The sequence below is a fragment of the Lolium rigidum genome, chromosome 3 (genome assembly GCF_022539505.1).
Source record: "Lolium rigidum isolate FL_2022 chromosome 3, APGP_CSIRO_Lrig_0.1, whole genome shotgun sequence".
Lineage (NCBI taxonomy): Eukaryota > Viridiplantae > Streptophyta > Magnoliopsida > Poales > Poaceae > Lolium > Lolium rigidum.
Window position 1 is genome coordinate 66,613,361 of NC_061510.1, and position 22,334 is coordinate 66,635,694.

General features: G+C 49.1%; 2 protein-coding genes across 2 annotated transcripts; one reads left to right on the top strand and one right to left on the bottom strand.

Annotated features, from left to right (window-relative positions):
- The first annotated feature begins 11,846 nt into the window (after positions 1 to 11,846).
- LOC124701735 (ylmG homolog protein 2, chloroplastic) lies at positions 11,847 to 13,629 on the top strand. The gene is made up of 3 exons (XM_047233826.1): positions 11,847 to 12,127; positions 12,226 to 12,443; positions 13,225 to 13,629. Exons 1-3 carry the CDS (start codon positions 11,912 to 11,914, stop codon positions 13,478 to 13,480), a joined length of 690 nt encoding a protein of 229 aa, XP_047089782.1. The 5' UTR covers positions 11,847 to 11,911; the 3' UTR covers positions 13,481 to 13,629.
- Positions 13,630 to 13,913: 284 nt separating this feature from the next.
- On the bottom strand, positions 13,914 to 15,607 carry LOC124701734 (4,5:9,10-diseco-3-hydroxy-5,9,17-trioxoandrosta-1(10),2-diene-4-oate hydrolase-like). The gene is made up of 4 exons (XM_047233825.1): positions 14,951 to 15,607; positions 14,697 to 14,789; positions 14,491 to 14,558; positions 13,914 to 14,265 (listed from the first exon to the last, which is right to left on the bottom strand). Exons 1-4 carry the CDS (start codon positions 15,605 to 15,607, stop codon positions 14,124 to 14,126), a joined length of 960 nt encoding a protein of 319 aa, XP_047089781.1. The 3' UTR covers positions 13,914 to 14,123.
- Positions 15,608 to 22,334: the final 6,727 nt, after the last annotated feature.

Here is a 22,334-nt window from a genome sequence, read left to right on the forward strand (position 1 = left end):
GATGAGAGACGAGTTCCGCGAACTCAAACAAGGAAGGATGTCCGTGGTGGAATACCGCGACAGATTCCTCACTCTGTCAAGGTACGCCCCGGACGAAACCGACACCAACGAGAAGAGAAAGGAAAGATTTCTGAACGGACTGCACGACGAGATGCAGACTGTACTGGTCAACATTCCCTTTGTTGATCTAGAAGCCCTGGTGGACTCCGCCATCCAGATGGAAGGGAAGCTTCACCAAGCCAACGAGAACCGCAAACGCCGGATGATGAATCCAAATGGACCCCACCATACCCAGAAGTACCGCAACAACTCAGCTGGAGGATTTGCCCCCAGAAACAATAGGCCACCTGCTCAGAATTACCGCCCAAACTACACCAACAACCATGGAGGACCCCCGAACCCCGGGAGCAACAACAACAACAATCACAACAACAAAACCAACCCCAACAGCAACAACAACAATGGGAACAACAACAACACCAACAACAAACAACACTGGTCCGAGGACTGGAAGCAATGCCATCCCCGTCACCCCCAAGGACAAGTCAACAATAACTTCTTATGAATGCGGAGTTGTGGGACACTACTCCAATGAGTGCCCCAAAATGATAGCCAAGACTGCCACCAACCCTGCTGCACCTGCCCAGCAACAGCGCCGTTTCGCAGCCAGAAGGAACCAGAACAACCACAACGGTCGCCTCTACCACATGAAGGCAACAGAAGCACAGGAAGCACCTCAGGCCATGCCAAGTATGTTTTCCTGTTAATCCAGCTGCTCAATCTCTCTTAGGAACCTAACTTTTCTTAAAATCTCGGGACGTGATTTGTTTAAGGGGGAAGGGTTTGTAACATCCCAAATTTGAAAACAAAGAGAAAATGGATTTCCCTTTTTTCACAAATGAGAACCAACAAAAACTTTTATTTAAGTAAGGTGCTATGCATAGTGCTTGCTTGATAATTGTGTGATTGCCAAAATTCTTTTGTGAACTACTTTGAAATATTCTTAAACCCTAAACCTCACTCTTCTTTTTTTCTTCTTCCAAAAGAAAACAAACTAAAAAGGTTTTAATTTAAAAAGAAAGGCCTATGTGAGCCTATGGATATTTTTGCAAATAATTAGTTAGGCCATGTACTACCTTGTTGGATGAGTTGAAGTACCTCAACAAAACCAACCTAGTGCTTACCCACCAATTTTCCTTTGTGAAACAAAAAGAAAATAAAAAGGTACATGGAGGCATATGTGGCACTTAGCCATAATGGCAAATCTTGCCCTATGCATTCATACCCTACCCAAATGGTTTGAAATCTTTAGCAATCTCAATCTAACTCTAATTAGACCCTAACACATGCCCATTTGGATCAAGTGAACCAAAATGGAAAAATAAGAAAAATCCACTTCAACACACACATGTGTTTATGGCCATTTTGCAAAACTTTGATCTAGGCCAATTTGACTTGAGCCATTGCTTGTATAATGTTACTAAACACTTAATAACACTTCTTGAATCAAGAAAACCCAAATCAAATGAAGAGAAAATCAAAAACCAAGTCACATATGATAATGGTCATATGTGAAAATTTTAATATCTTACCCACTTTGAGCCCTTATATTAAGAGTTTCAAAACTAAACTTTGTCAAACCTTTGCACCTCATCCAAGACCACATCAAGGTGAACAAGTTTGCTCAAAACCACCCTTGCAAATTCCTTTCCAATTTCAAACTAGGATAAAGCAAAGTTGGGACTTTGAAACAGATTCTAGTTTCTCCCCTATTTGAAATTTTGCAATTCTTTGAAACTTTGAAAACCACCACTACCAATGTGTGTATCTGGTCATTTGAAGCAACTCCACCCAATCCCATTCAAAAATTTCAAAAATTGTTTCATAAGGCCATTTTGGCAAATTGTTGGAAAACCAAATCAAACCAAATCCTTTTTCACTATTCTAAATAGTGTTTGGCATAATTCTTGTCTCCACTTGCACCAAGCTTGTCCCCTGGTCCCCTCTCACCCAAACCACTGCATAGTAACCCTTGCAACTAGGCCACATGGCCATGCCAATGGCATGCCGGCCATGCCATGCCCTCCCCTTGCCACCTCACTCCATCTCTCACCTCTGGCCTAGCCGACCTCGTCCTCTAGCTTCCCCAGGACCTACTGAACCTTCCTGCACCAGCCCTCGTCGAAGAACGACACCGCACCGCCGGGAACGGAACGTGCCCCGACGCGCCCAGAACAGCCAGAGTGCGCGCCAGACACGCTCTGGACGCGCCAGTACACCGCCTGCCGCTGTCGACATAGCCCTCCTCTCGCCCTCTCCCTGCTCACACGCACTCACCTGGACGACAGCGATCCGCCAGACACGCTCCCGTGCATGCGCCCGCGCCGGAGCCGTCGACATCGTCGACGTGTTTCCGTCACCGTGCCGCACGGCATCGCACTCGCCAGCGCTAACCCGACCGTCCCCGTCCTAGCTAGCATGCCCCCTAGCGTCGCCTAGATGCCGCCTACCTAGCTCTGCCCTCCCCTTGCCCCTTTGAGCACCAGAGCGTCGTCGCCATGCTTGCCCTCGTCGCACCCCCACGGGCACCTCTCGCGCCTATAAAAGGGAGCCTCCCCTTCCCCATCTAAGCACACCACTCCACTCCCCTCTCCTCGCTGAGCCTCCTCGCACCCTCTCCGCTCCACATTGGTTACCACAGCCACCCAATCGCACGCCGAAGTCCCTCAGCACCGCCGCAAACGAAGACGGCGATTGGCGCCGCCGCAGCTCCTCCCACGACCACCACTCGACTCGCCGTCGTCGACAACCTCGAGCACCGTTGCCGCCCTGCCTCGCCAACCGCCGGTGAGCTCGCCCGCATCAAACCCTCGCCTCCAGTGAGTCCTCTCTCGCCGGAGAAGACGACGCTTCTCGTTCGTCCGATCCCTTTTTAATCCAACGGCCCGCGTTGAAACGTACCGATTCGGCTGTTAAGTGCCACTGACAGCTGCGTCCCACCCTGTCAGGCGGCCTACTCGCGCTTGACGCGCAGTTGGGCCAGCCCAACTCCCTCTCCCCCATTTCGGCCCGTTAGCTTTCCCGCGCGGCCCACAAAATTCAAATTCCGAATTTCTGTTTAAATCCAAAATGCTTGCAGATGCTTTTTCAAATTTAAATAGAATCAAATTGGCTCAACCAAATTTGATGAATTACATACCGTTGGAAAGCTTATGAAATTTCCTAACTAACTACACTGGTCTCATCTTGAGATTCTTTGTAGAATTAATGTGAAAAAAAAAGAACAAGGAAGGGACTTTTACAACTTCAAATAATTATTAAAAATCAACCAAAAATGTTTTTGAGTTGTTTCCAACTCTCATAACTCACATTTCACTTACACTACATGTTTATGCAAAAATATGACATGGTTAATTTGTGTGATCATGGCCTAAATTAAATAAAGGGCTTTATGGCTAGTTCTAGTTAAATGATATTGTCCAAAACTATTTTTAAATCTTATGTGAGGCTTGATCTAATTTAAACCTTGTCCCAAGTAACTTAATATGAGGTTGTGACCATGGTCTACTTACTCTCATATGGAATTACTTGGTGATGTTAAATCAAAAGTGGTATTGTTAAATTGTATGAGGTATTCTACCTCATTTAAATCATTTTCCCAAATGATGATTATGAATGGTTGACCTTGGTCAACATGGATTCATGCATGATTGTTGGAGGAATTAAATCTTAACCAGATTCAATGAGAGGAAATTATTTCCTCAAAGAACTAAAGAGAGCACTAGTTAATAATTGTAACGAGAGGAAATTATTTTTCTTCAAGTAAGAAAAACCAAGTCAACCCACATGTTAGGTATGTGATGATGCTAGGATAGATTGTGTGAACCCCTTTGTGTGCTTAGCCTAGATCTTAAGCTTGTTTGGTGATTGTTACCTCGTATCCGTTTCTAGACGCTAGTACCGAGGAGTACCAGGAGGAGGAGGTCTACTACCAAGAGGAGGAGGACCACTTTGAGCAGTACACCAACCAAGGCAAGCTAATATTCTTGCAAGTGCAAAGCTCTCTTGAGCAAGGCACCATTCCACTTTACCCTATGTTCAATGATCCTATCCCAAGTTTATACGTTGCAAGTTTTTACTTTTCTTATTTAAAGCTTACTTTTATAGTTAACTTTGGCCTAAGTATAGAGTAGAGCAAGAGTCTCAAACTTAGCCTAAGAAGTTTATGAGCTAAGTAGCACCCCTCATGACTAGTGCTAGTGCTAACAAATAAAAGTGATTACTCTAGATGTGAACTTGTGATTTTCAAATGACTTTGAAAAGCTTGGAATGATGAGTCATTCTATTGAAAGAGCTTTGAAGGTGAATATGACTGGAGTGATATGGTGAACTTTGATAAAAACTGATGGTTGGTTTGGATGCGATACCTTTCCAATTTTTGAGTACCCCCACAATACCTGATTATGGGTAGGGCTTAACTGGAAGTTTATGCATCTAAGTATGGGTTCTCTCTGAACAAGCATCATAGGGGTTATGCCGAGGCTGCCTCCGTTGAAAGTGAAATGATGTGAAATGAGGTGAATTTTCTGGCCCAAGCCCTGTGCAGTTCCCAGGCTGGCGGTTTGTCTTCACTGGGAGGACAAGCTCATGGGGAGAGGTACCTATACTAGGGTATGTAAGTGAAAGGTTATGGTTGATGATCCGCGTACTGAGTTACGATGATTCAGGGTTATCCCTGACGGATGTAATCAAATGTTGTGGCACAAGTGTGCAACCTCTGCAGAGTGTAAATCTATTTGAATAGCCGTGTCCACGGTTACGGACGGTTGGAAAGGCCATACTGTTTCCGGTGTCAGATGTTTTCGTGAAAATGGTTGATGAATTGAATGGTGACTTGACTTGAATCACAACTGAGTTGTGGGAATGACACTAATGTTCCCACTTGAGTTAATTAGCATTTGAAGAGTCTTTTATGAAATGCTTGTGAACTAAAAATGGATTTATGCAAATAAAACTAGAGCTTAGCACCCCCTTACTAGATTTGATAAGTACTTACATTAGTATTAGTTTGCGAGTACTTCAAAGTACTCACGGCTGTGTCCCTGGCTATTCCAATGGCCAGACTATGAAGAGGAGCAGCAGTATCAAGACGAAGGACATCAAGACGTCTACGACAACTAGGACTACTCCTAACGTCAAGCGTTGGCCTGTGGATTAGATAGTACACCTCTATTACGCTTCCGCTATGTAATGTGTTCGTTGATCATTAGATCAACTATTTGTGTAATATTGGATCATGTGATCTAAGTTTGTAAGACAATTATGGGTTGTAATGAATGATGACTTATGATATCAACTATTATGTCTCGCAACAACAATCTTCCTGGGATTGCGATGTATGGCATGATAGGCATCTGGACTTAAAAATCCGGGTGTTGACATAAAGGACGTCATTACTCCACCTACGCTCTTACAAAAGCAGAGAAGGAAATATTTTTTGAATGTCTGAGAAGTATCAAGGTTCCGTCTGGCTTCTCCTCCAATATAAGGGGAATAATAAATATGGAGAAGAAAACATTCCAGAACCTGAAGTCTCATGACTGCCACGTGATAATGACGCAGTTGCTTCCGATTGCATTGAGGGGGCTTTTACCGGAAAATGTTCGACTGCCCATTGTGAAGCTATGTGCATTCCTCAATGCAATTTCTCAGAAGGTAATAAATCCAGAAATTCTACCGAGGTTGCAGAATGATGTGGTCCAATGTCTTGTTAGTTTCGAGCTGGTGTTCCCACCATCTTTCTTCAATATTATGACGCATCTCCTCGTTCACCTGGTCGAGGAGATTTCCATTCTCGGTCATGTGTTTCTACACAATATGTTTCCCTTCGAGAGGTTCATGGGAGTCTTAAAGAAATATGTTCATAACCGTGCTAGGCCAGAAGGAAGCATCTCCAAGGGATATGGAACAGAGGAGGTCATTGAGTTCTGTGTTGACTTTATTCCTGACCTTAAGCCAATTGGTGTTCCTGAATCACGGCATGAGGGGAGACTAAGTGGTTACACATTATTGTGAGATAGATTTAGTAAAGAGGTCCAACTTGATATTGTAAATATGCATGCATTACTTGTACTGTTGACGATGTCTATATATTCATGACGATGTTTTGTGGTTCTTGAATGATGTATGCATTGCTGAAACTCTGCCGCGGCAGAGAAACGCTGCTCCACCCTAAACCTGTACCGCGGCAGAGAAATGGCAATTTTCTGCTGGGGCAGAGAACCTCCAGTCCCGGTCCACGAACCGGGACCAAAGGCCCTCCACCTCGAGCGCCCTGGCCGCACCACATGGCGGGGCCTTTGAACCTGGTGCATATTAAAACCGGGACTAAAAGGGAACCCTTTATTCCCGCCTTATTGGTCCCGGTTTGGAAACCGGGACTGATGGCCCAAACGCACCGGGCCTCAAGCCCCGTTTTCCACTAGTGCAAACCTATTTAACGGAATCAGGTTGCGGAGGGGAAAATGTCGAACCAAATATATATATTGATATAACACATCGGAGAAGAGTCGAATGACCACTGACAGAGAAAACGTGTCGAATGGCTGACGTGAAGATCACGAGAATCTGCCACAACGCTAGTTTTAAACATGGCTTAGAACTACCTCCATTAGGATTGACCGGTTGACCACATATATGCAATTGATCTTTTGTGTTCTTTTTAGAGCAGCTCCAGCTGTGTTCTCTAAACCGTGTTCAGTTACAGCACCAGATCGAAATTTGATACAGAAAAAGTAAACGACAATACCAAAAGGAATCATTTAGCTACGATCTAGGAAAGGCGACTGTGCGAGAGACCACGCCGCCGCCTCTTCCAAAATCAGGAGCATTCAGAGTATGAGTAGATTTGTGGCTTTGAGTTTGGAATCGGAATCCACACAATTGGAGAATCATAATGATATCAATATTTGCCCTGGTCAAGGCAGAGTTCATGAGAAATACGTCAATGGTAGCATCCATGTGTCGTAGAGTCCCTGTGTAGTGGGGACGAGTTTGGGGCGCTAGATACCATATTGGGCTATGCCGAATGAAAAAAAGGCTTCGGACGCGCGACTGAGGGAGGTCAAATGTCTGGCGCCCCCAAATCCTTTTGGGGGACGCGGCTGGATATGCTCCTAACTCCTACAAAATGGTTAACACAATATGTTGGTTGTCTCCTTCCTCCTAAGCAATGTGGTACTACTCTCCTACATGTGCACACGGATGCACCAAGTGTGGGTTACACTTGGGTGTGAGGATCCACTTTTGGTAATAGTCTGGGACTCTGGGTTCCAATCAAGCTAAGACCTAAACTTTTTGATTGGCCACCCACTGTGCAACTGAACGTTTCCCTCTCTTTTTTCGAATCCATTTCCCGTTTTCTTCAACTCGTGCAAAATGGTTAACCTAGATGTGGGAAAGTGGTGGGTGTTGTCCTTGGGTGACAACGGACTCGTGCCACATGGGAGCATTGACCAGTTCTTCCACGTGAAATATAGGTTTGTAATGGACAGAAGCATTTTGGGTGGATGTGCCGTGCACAATGACACCCTCTTTGTCTTCACGAAATCATGTGGATATAATTGTTCACTTCAGAAGAAATATGTTATGTATTCACACTTTTAGCATGTGAAGCTAAACTGGGAAGATAATGTTTTCATAGTCGTACCATATTTAATCTCGTACTTATACTTTTAGCGTGCGGCGACATCCTCCGTACCATGTTTTCATAAAAGAAGCTTATAGGCTTACACAAGATTGATGCGCCTTCCTTTTAGATAGGGAGGTGTCAATTAGTATGGTAACACTATCTCTATTGGCAGCCATAACTTTGTGCTAGAATTGGAAAATTCAATCAAGATTCCGTATCCAACATGTTTGGCTACCATGGAATTGGAGCCATCATTTCAATTGCAAAATATAGGAATTGGTATTGTATGTAAAGTCAATTCATATCCCTAACCTTGATATCATTCGAGAAATCATTTCGTTTGGTAAAGCATTATGGCAGCTAAACATGATTTTCCAGATTGGAATTTTCAAATTGACCAATGAAATAACAATATTAGTGTCATTTCATTTCCACCGAATGAAGTGAAATGAAATGAGGGGATGCGAAACGAGCTCTAAGGATAAATCATCATTGAGAATGTTTTTATTGTGAAGCTTTATGACTTTTGGATGATTAAGAAAATGTTGTCTTCACCATCACATTACACATGATGATATATTGCATGGACTAGGGAACCCCCGGGGAGGCAATGGGTGGAAAGTGTATTCTGCAAGGCCCCAAGGTTCTAAATATGGTTTAAAACAAGCGCTATTTGGGTTGGCCACACACTATGAAGCTAACAATTCAAATTTTTCTTTAACATGTGTAGTGGTGAACTAATGGTTTGTTGTTTAGGTCCCCTTGGTCTAATATGTTCATTGCCTATATTTTCCTAGGAAATTTGGGATTATCCTCCAACATGTGCGCAAGCATCCACCAACTAGCAGACTACACTAGGCGTGGGTCCCGTATGATACCACTTGTAAAGTTTGTGTTCCAATTTGGCTTGGACCTAACTTGTTTTTGATTAGTTGCAGATATACATCTAATCATTTCCATTTTTCTTCACTTCACCTAAAGCAAAATGGTAAACCCATTTGTTCTGATTTGGTACCCGTATCCTATGTTGGTGGTGTTCTCTCTGCCTAAGCAATATGACATTCTTCCATATATTATCTCAATTGGGTTCCATGGGCCTAACCTAATTAGGTTGGGTTACATCATATTAATGTGTATACTCCGAAAATGAGAAAATGTGCCAAGTTGCCGACTAAGAAAAACATCGGTGGAAGTCCAGGTCATTGCTATCAGATTCAACGTGGATGTACTAACCATAAGAAAACTCAACATGCGTTGAGGGCATACCTCTTTTTGATACCAGTCTTGAAAGGGTCTATGCAAGACAACGAGTAGAAAATGGATTGAGCCAAGGAATATGACAAAGCCTTATGTTGATCCCCGGGTTTGTAACTGGTTTAGATACAACCCGATACCACCCGTAAACCTAGCAACTCTCTTGTGATTTTGCCCTTGCTTCACACAAGATACTAGTCGGAGTTGCCACATATATAGAACTTATGAATCTATCATGCATCCACTAGGGAGACAATGGGTCCATTTCTTAATGGGTTGGGATGTCATACCTTACCCTCAATGGCTCAATGTAAAAGTAAAAGCACAATCATACAAATAGTTGTTAACAACAAACAAAGCCGTTAGTTCGAGGCAGAGACCTATATGTATCCCATGTAGTGCACTCAGAGACGTCCGCAACGACTAAAGGGTAGGTGAAGGAGGTTACATGCCATTGTTGAACATAAAGTCATAAACTCTATGAAGCCGGGAGTGATGTTTTGGCACATGGGAGCGTATGCTCCCTTTATTTTGAAGTACATGTTAGACACATTTTAAAATGTTAAAAAAATTAAAACAAAAATTTCGCACGTACATCTTCATGTGCTACGCGCTCACAAAGTCGTTTCATGAAAAATCGACATGTCATGTGGCGTGTGTAAAAAAGACAAAATTTGGTGCTGAAACAAAGACTTGTCAGAAGATAAATTTTCTCTTTTTCGCTTAGACTACAAAAAATATCATTTTTCCGTGAAACTTAACGAATACACATATATTATGGAGATGCACATGTAAATTTTTTTGTCAAAATTTTTTAACACTTGAAAATATGTTTTATGGTAGAGGGTTCATACGCACCCGGGAGCCGAATTGAGTTTATGTATGAAGCCCCACTACTATGTCCGATGTGAAAGGATAATCACTGGGACCCCCAACTATAGGTTAAAAGATCTAAACATACTACAGGTTTAAAGAGATGTTTACAGATATCTTCATATCAAACTTGTGAGAGAGGCCAATATAACTCTAGCAATTGAAAGCTAAAATAACATCAACCAGATTTGAAGGCAAAATTGCATCAGCTAGTAGAAATGTACTACGATTTTATTGTTTTAACCATTGAGCCTTAGGGCATCTCCAGCGGCGCGACGCAAACGGACACTGACCGACCGTTTGTGTCCGCCGTGACCGGAAATGCGTCTGGCACCACCTCCAGCGGGGCGATGCAAAGTGACCGGGCCGTCCGCGGAGACGTAAACCTGGCCCAAATATGCGCCAGGTTTGCATCTCGGCGGACGCTGCGCAGACACGCAAAGTGTTCGCTCGGTCCTCGCGCGGGCCCGCCTGGCAGCGGCACAACTGCTTCGTCTTCCGCGGTATTACTTCTGGGCGGCGCCCTGCAGCCTTTGCAGGGGCCGCGTTAATGGCGTGCCTCGGCTTCCGCGAGCGTACGCAGCTAGTAGGCGTTGCACTGGCAGGCCATTGAAGGCGAGATGGCGTCGGAGCCTCTTAAAGGGACGCTGCCGGCGCCCATTTCCCCAACCAAAACCATTGGCAAAATCCCAGAGTATCCACCACACCGACGCCATGGGGAAGAAATGCTGGCCGTTCCGGAAGACGAAGAATGACCAGGAGGCTAGCGGGTCGCGTTCCGGCAAGAAGGCACGGGTCGGCCGGTATGTCCGCGTTGACCTCGCGCGGCAGCTATGGGAGGAAAACCGGCCGGTACCATGGCCGGACGCGAACTTGCCGGGAGGGGGCTGGTACCTGAACTCGCGGCGCGTGCCGGTCCCCCCCACCCCGTGCCGCTCGAGGGCCGAGAGCGGCGGGACGAGGTGCGCCGCCGCCGAGCGATCTTGCTGCCGGATCTGCGGGAGGATCCGGCGTACGCGCTAAACTCCTACAACTGGATTTCCTTCGGGACGTGGGAGTTCGACGCGCGGTGCCGCGCTACCTACCTCGCCGACGTAGACTACTTCGAGCGCGAGATCGCCGCCGAAGAAGAAGAGAACGACCACGAGGACGCGGACGAGGACGGCGACGAGGACGAGGACGGCGACGTGACCATGCCGCGATGACGACCACGACGACGGCGGACCGGCGTGGGATCCGGAGACCCGACCGCCGGGACATTTCGAGAGGAGGAGGCCATTGCCATGGCGACGCGCCGGCGAGCGAGACGAGCTCAACGAGCTCGCTTTGTGGGACGGGCTCGCAATCCGGCTCCGCGAGTCGGCGCTCGCGCGGGGAGACCGGGCGCTCCTCCGGCCACGCCGACGCGTTCCAACGTCCGCGCTCCGCCTCGCTGCTCCGGCGTGGGATCCCCGGCCACGACCTCCCGCCCCGTGCGGCGGTACCTCCTCCACCGCCGGCGTACGAGCTTCCATGGCCGACGCCGCAGCTGATTGACCTCGTCAGCGACGACGACTAGTAGACATCGCGTATTTTAGCACGCCTTTCTGGCTTTTTTATGTCCTTTTTATCATGTAAATTATGGCGTATGAATGAAAAAAAAAAATTATGCGTCGTGCCGTTGGAGCCACCCCCGACGCAAACGGACGCCCGAACGGTTTCGACCATTTGGCCCGACGCAAACGGACACGACGCGTCCGTTTGGACGTCCGAAATGCGTCGCGCCGCTGGAGATGCCCTTTGGAGAGAAAGAGGCGATGGAAGGGGTGCACAGATCTCGGGACAAACTAGGAGGTAAGAAAATGGTCGAGAGAAAAAGTGTGACATATTTTGAGGAAACCCAAACATAGTACTGTATACAAATTTGTTTTTCTTCTACTAGTATAAATTGCTCATGTAGTCATGTTCCTTTTTGTGAACTTCTGCCAAATTTCTTAATAGTACGAGGGCTAAACCCCATGAAATCTCTAATATCTCGTGTCTCGAACGTTATCTCTAACCTCTCGTCTCGTCTGCCATCCACGTCTCCCCGGCGTCTCCGCTCCAACTCATCCAATGGCCTCGCCGCACGCCGACCCCGCATCGGCGCCGCCCCTCCTGCTCGCCATACGCCACATCCCCTTTCCCGGCGTCCACCAGCCGCGCGCGTTTCCGTCCCCGGACCTCGCCCCCCTCGCGCGCCGCCTCGACGAGCTCGCCGCCGCGGCGGCCGCCCACCCGCTCCTGAAGCCGCTCTTCGACTTCCACGACCACCTCTCCACCTTCTCCCAGGTACGCTACGCAGTCACCCACTCCCTCGCGGAATCCGATCAGGACGAGTCCAGACGATCTAACGCCGCAGGCCCCCCGCCCGATATGTAAATGAGCAGAGCAGGAGGCAGAGGATGGTGGCGATGCGGCAGGCGGCGTGCCCGCTGGCCGGCAACGTCGAGGGCTGCTTCGCGGCGGTGCTGGGCGGCTCCGTGGCCGGGATGGTTGTGTCCAACGGCGTCAACAGCTTCCTCAGCCTCTACAACACCGTGCTCGTCATCAGGCTCGTCCTCACCTGGTTCCCCAACACGCCGCCGGTCATCGTCTCGCCCCTCAGGTAAACACACTGCAGCAGAATGCATTATCCCACCAGTAGGACAATCATACTCTTTTTCTGCCCCTACGACCAACCGAAAACATCATATTCCTAGTCTTTTTTCAGCTGCGTCAGATGGGTGATTCATAATCATAAGATAAATGGATTTAAACTGCTTACTGCTACTCACTGCTAAGCTATCGCGATCATGTCCTTGATTAGAGTCGAGACGCAAGATTGCAAAAGCAGAAAATCTTTTCCCCTGGCACGTCTCTGCCGATGAAGGAAAGGCTTTAGCCTGACGAAACATTAGCTTGCATTACTTTTTTTTAGATGGTAGCTGACATTGCAAGCTCTGGTTCGCTTGTAAGATAAACGAATTTAAACTGTTTAGTGCTACTCACTGCTAAGCTATCGCGATCATGTCCTTGATTAGAGTCAAGACGCAAGATTGCAAAAGCAGAATTTTTTTTCCACTGGCACGTCTCTGCCGATGAAGGAAAGGCTTTAGCCTGACGAAACATTAGCTTACATTACTTTTTTAGATGGTAGCTGACATTGCTTGCTCTGGTTCGCTTGTAAGATAAACGAATTTAAACTGGTTGCTGCTACCCACCGCTAACCTATCACGATCCTGTCCTTGATTAGAGTCAAGGTGCAAGATTGCAAAAGCAGAAAATCTTTTCCTAGCCTGACGAAACGTTAGCTGACATTACTTCTTTTTAGATGGTAGCTGACATTACTTGCTCTGGTTCGCTTGGGTGACTTTTGTCTGACTGAAAATGTTGCTTGTTTCGTGCAGCACGGTGTGTGACCCGTACCTGAACCTCTTCCGGGGCATCGTCCCGCCGCTCGGTGGACTGGACCTGTCCCCCATCCTTGCGTTCCTGGTCCTCAACGCCCTCACCGGCACCGCCGCCGCACTCCCGGCCGAGCTCCCCAGCCAAAGCGCTGCTGCGTCCGGGTCAGTGCACCCTGACGAACTCACTGCGAACCAGAGGAAATGGATGCGGAGATTCCGCTCGGCGAAATCACAGGAGGCAGACGGTGCTCACTAGACTTCCTGCATTCTTTTTTGCAATCATTCGGCATGCAAAATTCCACTGAGGCCTGTTTTCTTTTTCTGAATGTATGTATGTAGAGGAACCAAACTTCTTGACTGTAATGACATGTTTTGGCCTTTGTCATAAGTTTCTCACTTTCTTGATTGCTTGCGGAAATGAAAGAAAATCCATGTTTGTAGGGAGTCCACATACAAGGGAAACTGAACATTAAACAGCTTCAAAATCTGGGAGGATGAAAAGCTTACTGCAACCTTCTGTGCACACTTCATTTGAACAAGCAAATCCCTACTGGACCTATACTGCTGCATTTATGATCAATGGAAATGGTCCTGTAAAAACATCCAGGAAAATGACATGACAGGTCAGAAATAGATACTTCTTGGCTGCTTCTTGTAGCTACATCCTGAATGGATCCAACGCAAACAAGTAACTGCAAGCACTTTTCCTGCTTAAGGGGTGGAGTAAGCAGGAAAAGTGTTTTATTGACTGAAACATATAGTTTCACAACATCGTGTAATGTACAATGCGCTAGCAACAGGGTATTGGACAACTTATTACTGCAAGTTTTCACGGAAATATTCAAGCTGGGTGATGCTCTCTGGTACTCTGGATTCAGGATAGAGCTTAGCCGTATGAACTATTGATCATGTTGGTTTGGGGACTTTAGAGAAGCAAGCAAGAAGTCGAAGACGACCTCATTGAACCGATTCGGGTCCTCCATCTGAGGCACATGCCCGGTTTCTTTGAAGATTTCCAGTCTGACATTCTCTCCTAAGCACCTACAGCCATCATAAGTGCAGCAACAGGAAGAATTAAAGGGTTATGCTGGAATTTGCGTTGAAGTGTGGGAATTTTACAGTATATACATGGTAGGAAATTGAGCAAATGTAGGATCGACCAGTCAAGGCACTGCCAGTTCTTTGCACACGGATGGCTATGAAGCCCAACCCCAACGTATTGCAGTGAATTACCTCTTGACAGATTCCTCAAAAAAAAAAATTTACCTCTTGACAGCAAATGCCTTGTCCAAAGGGAATATCTGGTCATGGTCTCCCCAGATGAGCAAAACATCCTGCCATTAACAGGATCAAATACAGAGTTAAATGGATGATTTGTTGCCGCTCTGAATGATAGTCCAGTAGTTGTGAAACAGAAAGCAGAGTACGTGTGGCCGAGTGGAATTTGCTCCGCATTTGATTCAAAGTTGTACCTGCTCCAAGGGTGTAACCTGAAACTCATCAGTGCCTACAGTTACAGCCTTCATAAGCTCGATCTTGTCTTCCCTCTTATCGGTGAAAAGTTTCTGTAAATCGGCAAGATCACTGCTCAGTACTGGCATGTGTTGACCAGTGATCAACTAGTGTATTTGGTTGGTGGGAAGAGTAGTGGGGTTGGGAAAGCGTAGGCGAGGAGGAATAGATCTTGGTCAACTAGTGTAGACGGAGCAATGGGTTTGTCGGTCACCTGCACGATCTCTCCGATCAAGAAGTCCGGCAGCATGGCGGTGACCTGCCTCCGGTAGAACGTGAGCTCCATGAGCCGGCGCGCGGTGCGCGCGTCCAGCGGCATGAGCAAGTCGGCCGTGCTCGCCAGCTCGCCGCCGGCGCGCTGGAGCAGCGCCCTGTCGTCCTCGGCCGTCTTGAGCAGGTCGGAGTTGGATATCACCACGGGGCCGACCCTCCCGGGCCCCGCCGCGCGCGCCAGGGCGTATGCCACGAACCCGCCGTAGCTCGTGCCGACCACGGCGACGCGCGTCGTCTTGGCGAGCCCAGGGAGCGCGTCGAGCAGCGCGGCGAGCGCGGCGGCCTGCCCCGACTCGGAGGGCGGCGGGGAGGAGGGGCAGGGGGAGGAGCCGCCGAAGCAGAGGAGGTCCGGGACGACGACGTGGAAGCGGCGGGAGAATGGCACTACCTGGCGGCGCCACTGCCAGGTGGCCATGGGGCCGAAGCCGTGGACGAGGAGGAGCGGCGGGAGGCGCGGCTCCCCCGGCGGCGCCCAGTAGTGGATGGTACGGGTCCCACCGGCTTCGCAGGGGAAGGTGGCGGTTTGGGAGCACAGGCCGGCGGCGAGGAAGGCTCGGCGGGAGAGGTACTCCATCACTGGGAGGAAGCTGATGCCCATGGCGGCGTACACCTAGAGCGGCGAAGTGAGACGGTAGGTATGGCCGTATAGAGCTGTTCACCGCTTACCAGAGCAGTGGCACGTCATCAAAACAAACTCTGTCGGCTCTCGCTTACGTACGAGTACGTGTGTGTGGCTCGCGCTGTAGAGTCGCTCAATTTTTATGGGCCATCTCCATAGTTATGAAGTGGAATGGAAGATTTAGGCGCCCTCATTGTCTTTTAGTTTGGCTTCGATGTTAAAATAGGATTTAGACGGTCTACCAGCTTAAGAAATGAAGATAGTTAAATTATGGGATTTACTAGTTCTCGGCTAGCTCGTTCGTGCTCAATCATGTTAGATTTGATTCGTGATTCGTGTTAGTTATTAGTTATAATATTTTTTTAATAAAGAGTATATATTAATATCGTGGAGATACCAATTACATCCAGCCTCTGCAACAACGCATTGCCTAGCGGCACTATGGATGCACACAGCCGGAAAAAGAAAAAGAAAAATACAAAAAGAAAAGTCTCGCTACAACAATCTATTCGTTGAAACAACGGCACTAACACCACCAAGACAACACCAGAAGTTCAGCTTCTCCAAAAGAGACGCCTCCAAGAAAGAAACAGTGCACAAGCATCGTCATCGCCAGATCATAGATCTTAGGTTTTCACCCTGAAGAAAATCTTCACTCTAAAAAGAATGCCTTTAACAAGAACATTGCCAGGCACAACCAACTAAGGCCAGACCTTGGATTTTCACCCTGATAGGTAAGACTTTGAACTTCTCTTGTGTAGTCGCCCACACTTGCATACCGCTGCGTCAAGTCACGAATCACCAAGCCAACTACTCATCACCACCCAAACTCTAACCACCATAGCTCACTACTAGGAAAAGGCCTAGCCGTAAGATTGCTAGTAGTGGCGCACCACTACACAGGTGCTCCACTGCTATATAGCAGTGGCGCACCAAAAAGTGGTGCTCCACTAGTAACTTATTCTCAATGGCGCACTAGTGTAGTGATAGGCCACTACTAATTTTTGAGCAGAATTATAGACAGGTCTTAGGTTAGCAATGGCGCATCACATATACGGTGCGCCACTATGCTATAAAGAGCAATAGCGCACTTCACGTGGTGCGCCACTATCCTGTAAACAGCAATAGCGCAGTCTGCCTCGTGCGCCACTGTGCACCGCACGACCCACCCACCCACCCACACCGCCCATTTTTTCTTCTCCTCTCTCCAGCAATTAAGTCACGAGCAGGACCAACCATGTGTGCTGCCCCTTCTTTCTTTCCTCACTAGAGAACAGCCGCTCCTCTCTCCAATTTGACCACCCAACCCAACCTTATCCCCTCGCATCCATCTCTCTCACTCACGCCCTTTCCTCATCCCCTTTTCTTCCTTGTCGAGCATCCCAAGCCGCCGCTCCATGGTGGTTCTCGCCGGCCGCCCCGCCCCGCCCCGCCCACAAGATTCCCTCGACGACGGCCACTCCCACCACCCAACCCCCTCCATCCCCAAACCCTAGATGCGTCGACCACCTCCTCCCGGTGGATGCCCTCCGTTCAACCCCGCCGCCCTGCTCCGCCTTCCTGGCTCGATGCGCCAGCCATGAGCTTCGTCGCTCGTGCGGGCCATCGAGCGGCACTCCTGGACGTACGCGGTCACCGCCCCCCTCCAAGACCCGTCGACTGACCTCGTGGTTGGGTGCTGCTGCCTGACGCCTCCGCGCCATCTCCCCGTCTCGCCCATCCCCTTCCTGCCCACCACTTGACGCGGACGATACGCTTCTTCGCGGTGCTGCTGCTCGATGTCGGGGAGGGGATCAAGCCCTTCTTCCCCTCCTCTTCTCCTCTCTCCAATTTGACCAACCTCTGGCGGCGGCTCCCTCGACGAGACGCGCGGCGGCGCCCTCGCCAGCGTGCCCCGCCCCCCGACGAGCACCACCAGTCCCAAGCACAGGCGCCAACCCCCTCCCCTCCCCCACGCCCCGAGCCCCAGCCCCCGCTGCCCCCGGATGTCGGCGGCGTCCTGGGCTGTCGTGGACGTGCGCGCGGCCTACACCTTCGGGCGCGAGGACCGCCACTCCGTCAACGTCGCCATGGAGCTCTACGACCACCTTCCCTTCCTCACCGCCCACACGCCAGGGGCCAAGCCGTCGAGTTCGTCCACACCGACGGCGGCGATGACCTCTTCACGTTCTCGCGCCGGTGGCTGCTGCTGCCGCCCGTCCCCTGCGGCGGCGCCGCCGCCAGGTCCTTCGCCGTTGTGGCGCTCCCCGCCCCCGCGACGAGATCTACGTGATCAGGGGCGTAGAGGTGGAAGAGGGGAGCGACGGTGCGGAGCGTGGCGGTGTACAGCGCGGCGACGAACGGATCTACAACTCCACCGGCCGCCGTCGACGCCTGCCTCCGCCGGCGACGCCTGCCGACGCCTGCCTCCGCCGGCGTGCTCTTGTGACCTGATTGCTTTTTGTTTTTCTTTTAGGGATTTAGTTGCAAAGTTACATACTGGCTGTACTTTTAGTTGTGTAATAAATGTTAAGTACTTTTTGATTTTCTTACCGCGGTAGAAAACGAGACAGGATCGTGCGAGCAGCAGAGCCGTAAAAGCTACTGTTTTTCCTTTTTTTTTGTCTTTTTTTCACACTAGTAGTGGCGCACCTTGCAGGAACCTACTAACGCACCCCTAGCTTATATTTGTGGATGTTTTAGGACCGTAGTGGCGCACCACTTGCTTGTATCTGTGGCGCATGTCATGGTGCGCCACTACTATGAGCCATACCAATGGCGCACTCGTGGTGCGCCACTACTAACTGTTAGCAGTGGCGTGATAGTAGTGGCGCACCACTAGTGCGCCACTGATAGCAAAAAGTGGTGCGCCACTGATTGCCTGTTTTCTAGTAGTGGCTAGTCCCCAGATCTCGACTTTCATGTCATTCTCCGCCAGTATCATGGAACGAAAACGTGCTCCATGACATTAAAGGCCAGCAGAGCTTCGAAGCGCTCCCTCACACAACCACCGCAACCGACGAGATATCACCACCGTCACAAACGCCACCAGAGGTCGGCCACCACCAAGAATCGGCCAACAAATCTCACCGCCAAGAAGGGACACCAAGGACGAGCACTTCGAGAAACATCACGGGTGCAGAACACAAAGGAAGCTTTGCCGAGGAGGGCAAACCGAGGCAGACCTCCACCACCCAAACAACGGAGCGCCACACATCGTGAGAACTCCAAGGTGGCATCTTCAAGAAGATAACGACGCAGATGCGCTGCCACCTGATCCAGGGATCTTGGGTTTTCACCCGGAGACTGTGGAATGACCGCACCGCCACCACGACGCCTCCAAGAAGGGAACGATGTCCGCGGCCGCCGCCGCCGTGACCCAGATGGGCAAGGGTTTCCCCCGGCAGATGCAGTCGACATGCCACACGGGGTCTCGACCGTCGCCCTCGCAAGATGCAACAGCCGTACCGCCGTCACACCATGCAGCTCGCCGGCACCACGCCTCCCACACGACCGTGGACACCGACCAGCATCAGGGTCCTTAGCACGCCTGCCAACCAATAGGACTCCCATCGTCTAGGGCCGCCGCCCCGACAACCCACCAAAGCATACTGTCGACCTAGGGAAACTGCAGAACGCCGCTGTGATAGCACCAAACGCCAACCGAGGCGCAAGCCGGCCACCGCACATCTGCACCATCGAGTTAGCCGCCAGCAAAAGCGGCAATCTTCAACCCCCGTGGCTTCCGGCGCCAACATATCTGGGACAGAGGTGGGCTCGAAGGGGCTCCCGGCCGCTCGCGGGAGCAACGCGAGAGTGCTAGGGTTTTCCTCGAAGTGATTGAAGTCATAGACATGGCTTTTAAGATGCTTTGTTTCTTAAGCATGCATAAATTTCGCATGGCAATATAAAATTGACTAATTCTCAAAGCTACTCTCTCCGATCTCTTTTAATTGACTTGAGTTTAGTGATTAAAAGAGACCGAAGGGAGTAGAACCTAATGATACATAAATGATTATTTAGCCACTTCTCTATTTCACGCTTCTATCTAGATGAATCTCATGCTAGTTATAATTCTGAAACATCAAACATGCTTGCTTCACCTTGCGGCCCCTGCCTTGCATGGCTCATGGTGATGGAAACATCGTACCAGTGACCCAGTGCCATGGGCTCGCTGATCGCGTCGGCTATCTGCTGCTTCTAGGTAGCCGTTTCCATTGCCTAGCTGCATCAGGGAGCAGCAAACAAAAAATCTTTGAGGTACATATAGAGCTAAATTCAAGTACACGGAAATTAACTTAACATCCTGCAAATTCTAGATTCTTAATTTCAAGCTATCATATTTTACTTTCAAGCCATCAAATTAGAGCTCAAGAACTGGGAGCACATAGCAGCACATGCCTCAAAAATATGAGATTCCTAACACTGGGAGCTGATTATGAGCGCTGATGCTAAGAGATCATTTAGGCTTCTGTAGGTGAATTCTTGATTTGCAAATCCACTGGTGAAGTAATCTCATGTAAATACTACTATCTAAAAGACAAATGTTTTTTCTTCACCATTTGTAGGTAAATTCTTTTTTTTTTGACTGAAAAGGCAGTGCAGAGCTGCTTTTCATTGATAATAGAGGAAAAAGTTACAAAATTAAGGACAAGCAAGAAACAATAGTAAAACACTGAGCTAAGCTACAAAAACTCTACAACAACATAGTATGGATTAGTCAGGTTCTCGTGGTCTTTGGAGAAGCTCACACACTTTTCTGCGTCCAGCAATCAACCATTGATCTGCTTCACCCAGAATTGTTGCAATGATGTTTGCCATTGAGTCCTCACGTGCCTGAAAAATACGCTTGTTTCTTTCCTTCCAGATGGTCCACCAGACAAGTTGTGTTAGAGCGATCCAACCTCTGTGCTTGTTCTTGGGTAGCATGCTTCGCGTGTTTGAGATCCATTCAAGCAGGGGTTGATGTTGCGATTGAAGGAAGCAGGACGGCAGATTGGCCAAAGGCAAGATTCTACACCACACCTGAATCGTGAAGGGGCAGCAACCCAGCAGATGATGTGCAGATTCTTCAGTAGCCGTGCAAAGGGTGCAGGTGTCGTTGTGAGGCCAGCCTCGCCTTGCCAGCATATCAGCCGTTAGGCACCGACCTTGAACAGCAAGCCAAGCGAAAATACGGCATCGCACAGGGGCGTCACTATCCCAGATGCAAGAAATGAAAGCTGTTTCAGTGGCGCCAATGAATTGAGCGTCATATGCTGAGGCGGCGGTGTAAGCACCATCCGCGGTCCAACGCCAAGTAACGGAGTCTTGCGTGCCCGGCGTGAGTACCGCGTCCTGCAGCTTCTCCCAAACTGTGACCAACTCGATCACAGCCAGCTGCGGAATGTCGCGCTTTAGGTGTCTCAACCAACGTTGATCCTTCATGGCTTGAGCTACCGTCAACTTCTTGCGGGTACAGACATTGAACAGATTTGGTGCCAGGTCCTTGAAACAATTGTCGCCCAGCCAGCGGTCAGTCCAAAAAAGAAGGCGTTCACCGTCGCCCAGGTGAAAAACAACAGAGGCCGCGAACAGGGCTCTGACCTTGTCGTCGATGGGGAGAGGTAGACCATGCCACGGCTTGGATGGCATTGTCCAAGTCTGCCACAGCCAGCGCGCTCTCAGCGCGATGCTCGTGGCCTGTAGATCACGGATTCCTAGGCCACCGTAGAGTGTCGGGCGGCATACTGATCGCCATTTGACAAGGCATTTCCCACCTGGTGCGACCTCGTCCTTGGCCCAGAAGAAGCTACGCCCAATCTTGTCCATAGCCTTGGTGAGCCACACCGGCGGAGCAATGGCCATCATTTGGAAAATTGGCATGGCCGCCAGGACATGCTTGACCAAGGTAAGCCTCGCGTCAATCGAGAAGGATCCCTGAATCCAGCCTTTCACCTTGCCGCTCAGCTCGTCTAGCGCGGGCTGCAGATCGCGCTTGCAAAGTTTCTTGTCAGATAACGGCATACCCAGGTAGCGGCAGGGGAATTGGGCCACCGGGCACCCGAAAGTTACAGCCATGGCATCAATGTCAATGTCCGTGCATTGGATGGGAGTGATTGTACTTTTCTGGAAGTTGGTACGAAGCCCAGTTGCATCGCCGAAGACCTGAAGGAGTGCTTTGATCAACAACAGTTCAGTAGCTTCAGGCCGGATAAAAAGCACGACATCGTCGGCATACAGGGAAACTCTGTGTGGCATTGGGTGGCGCCCGATCTGTTGCAAAGTACCATGGCGGTCAGCTTAATTTGTCATGTAGGTAAATTCTTAATTTGTCAAATTCACTGGTGAAGTAATCTCATGTAAATTCATGTTCGTAGCTAGGTGGTGAAAAGGTTTAGTACTCTCCTATCACCACTGCCAAAATACACCTGCCTCCATCGTACGCAACTTTGACAAAGCCAAGATAAATCAAAAAATGGAAGGGAAAGTAAATCGCAAAACACCAATGAACACTTTGGACCATTCACAAATCTGCATCTGCGCAGCTGAACAAATACCGTTAGTCTTAGATACTAATTTTCAGGATATTGTAGCAATTAGTATACAACTTCCATTGCATTGACAGGTTACCTAGACATTCGTAGGCGAGATTTATCTCTTCACACGCCTCCTTCAGCAACACCATCCGGATTTGAGGCCTCCCGTTGCACATCTTGTTCGGAACCAATAGCTCGAACCGCGGCCT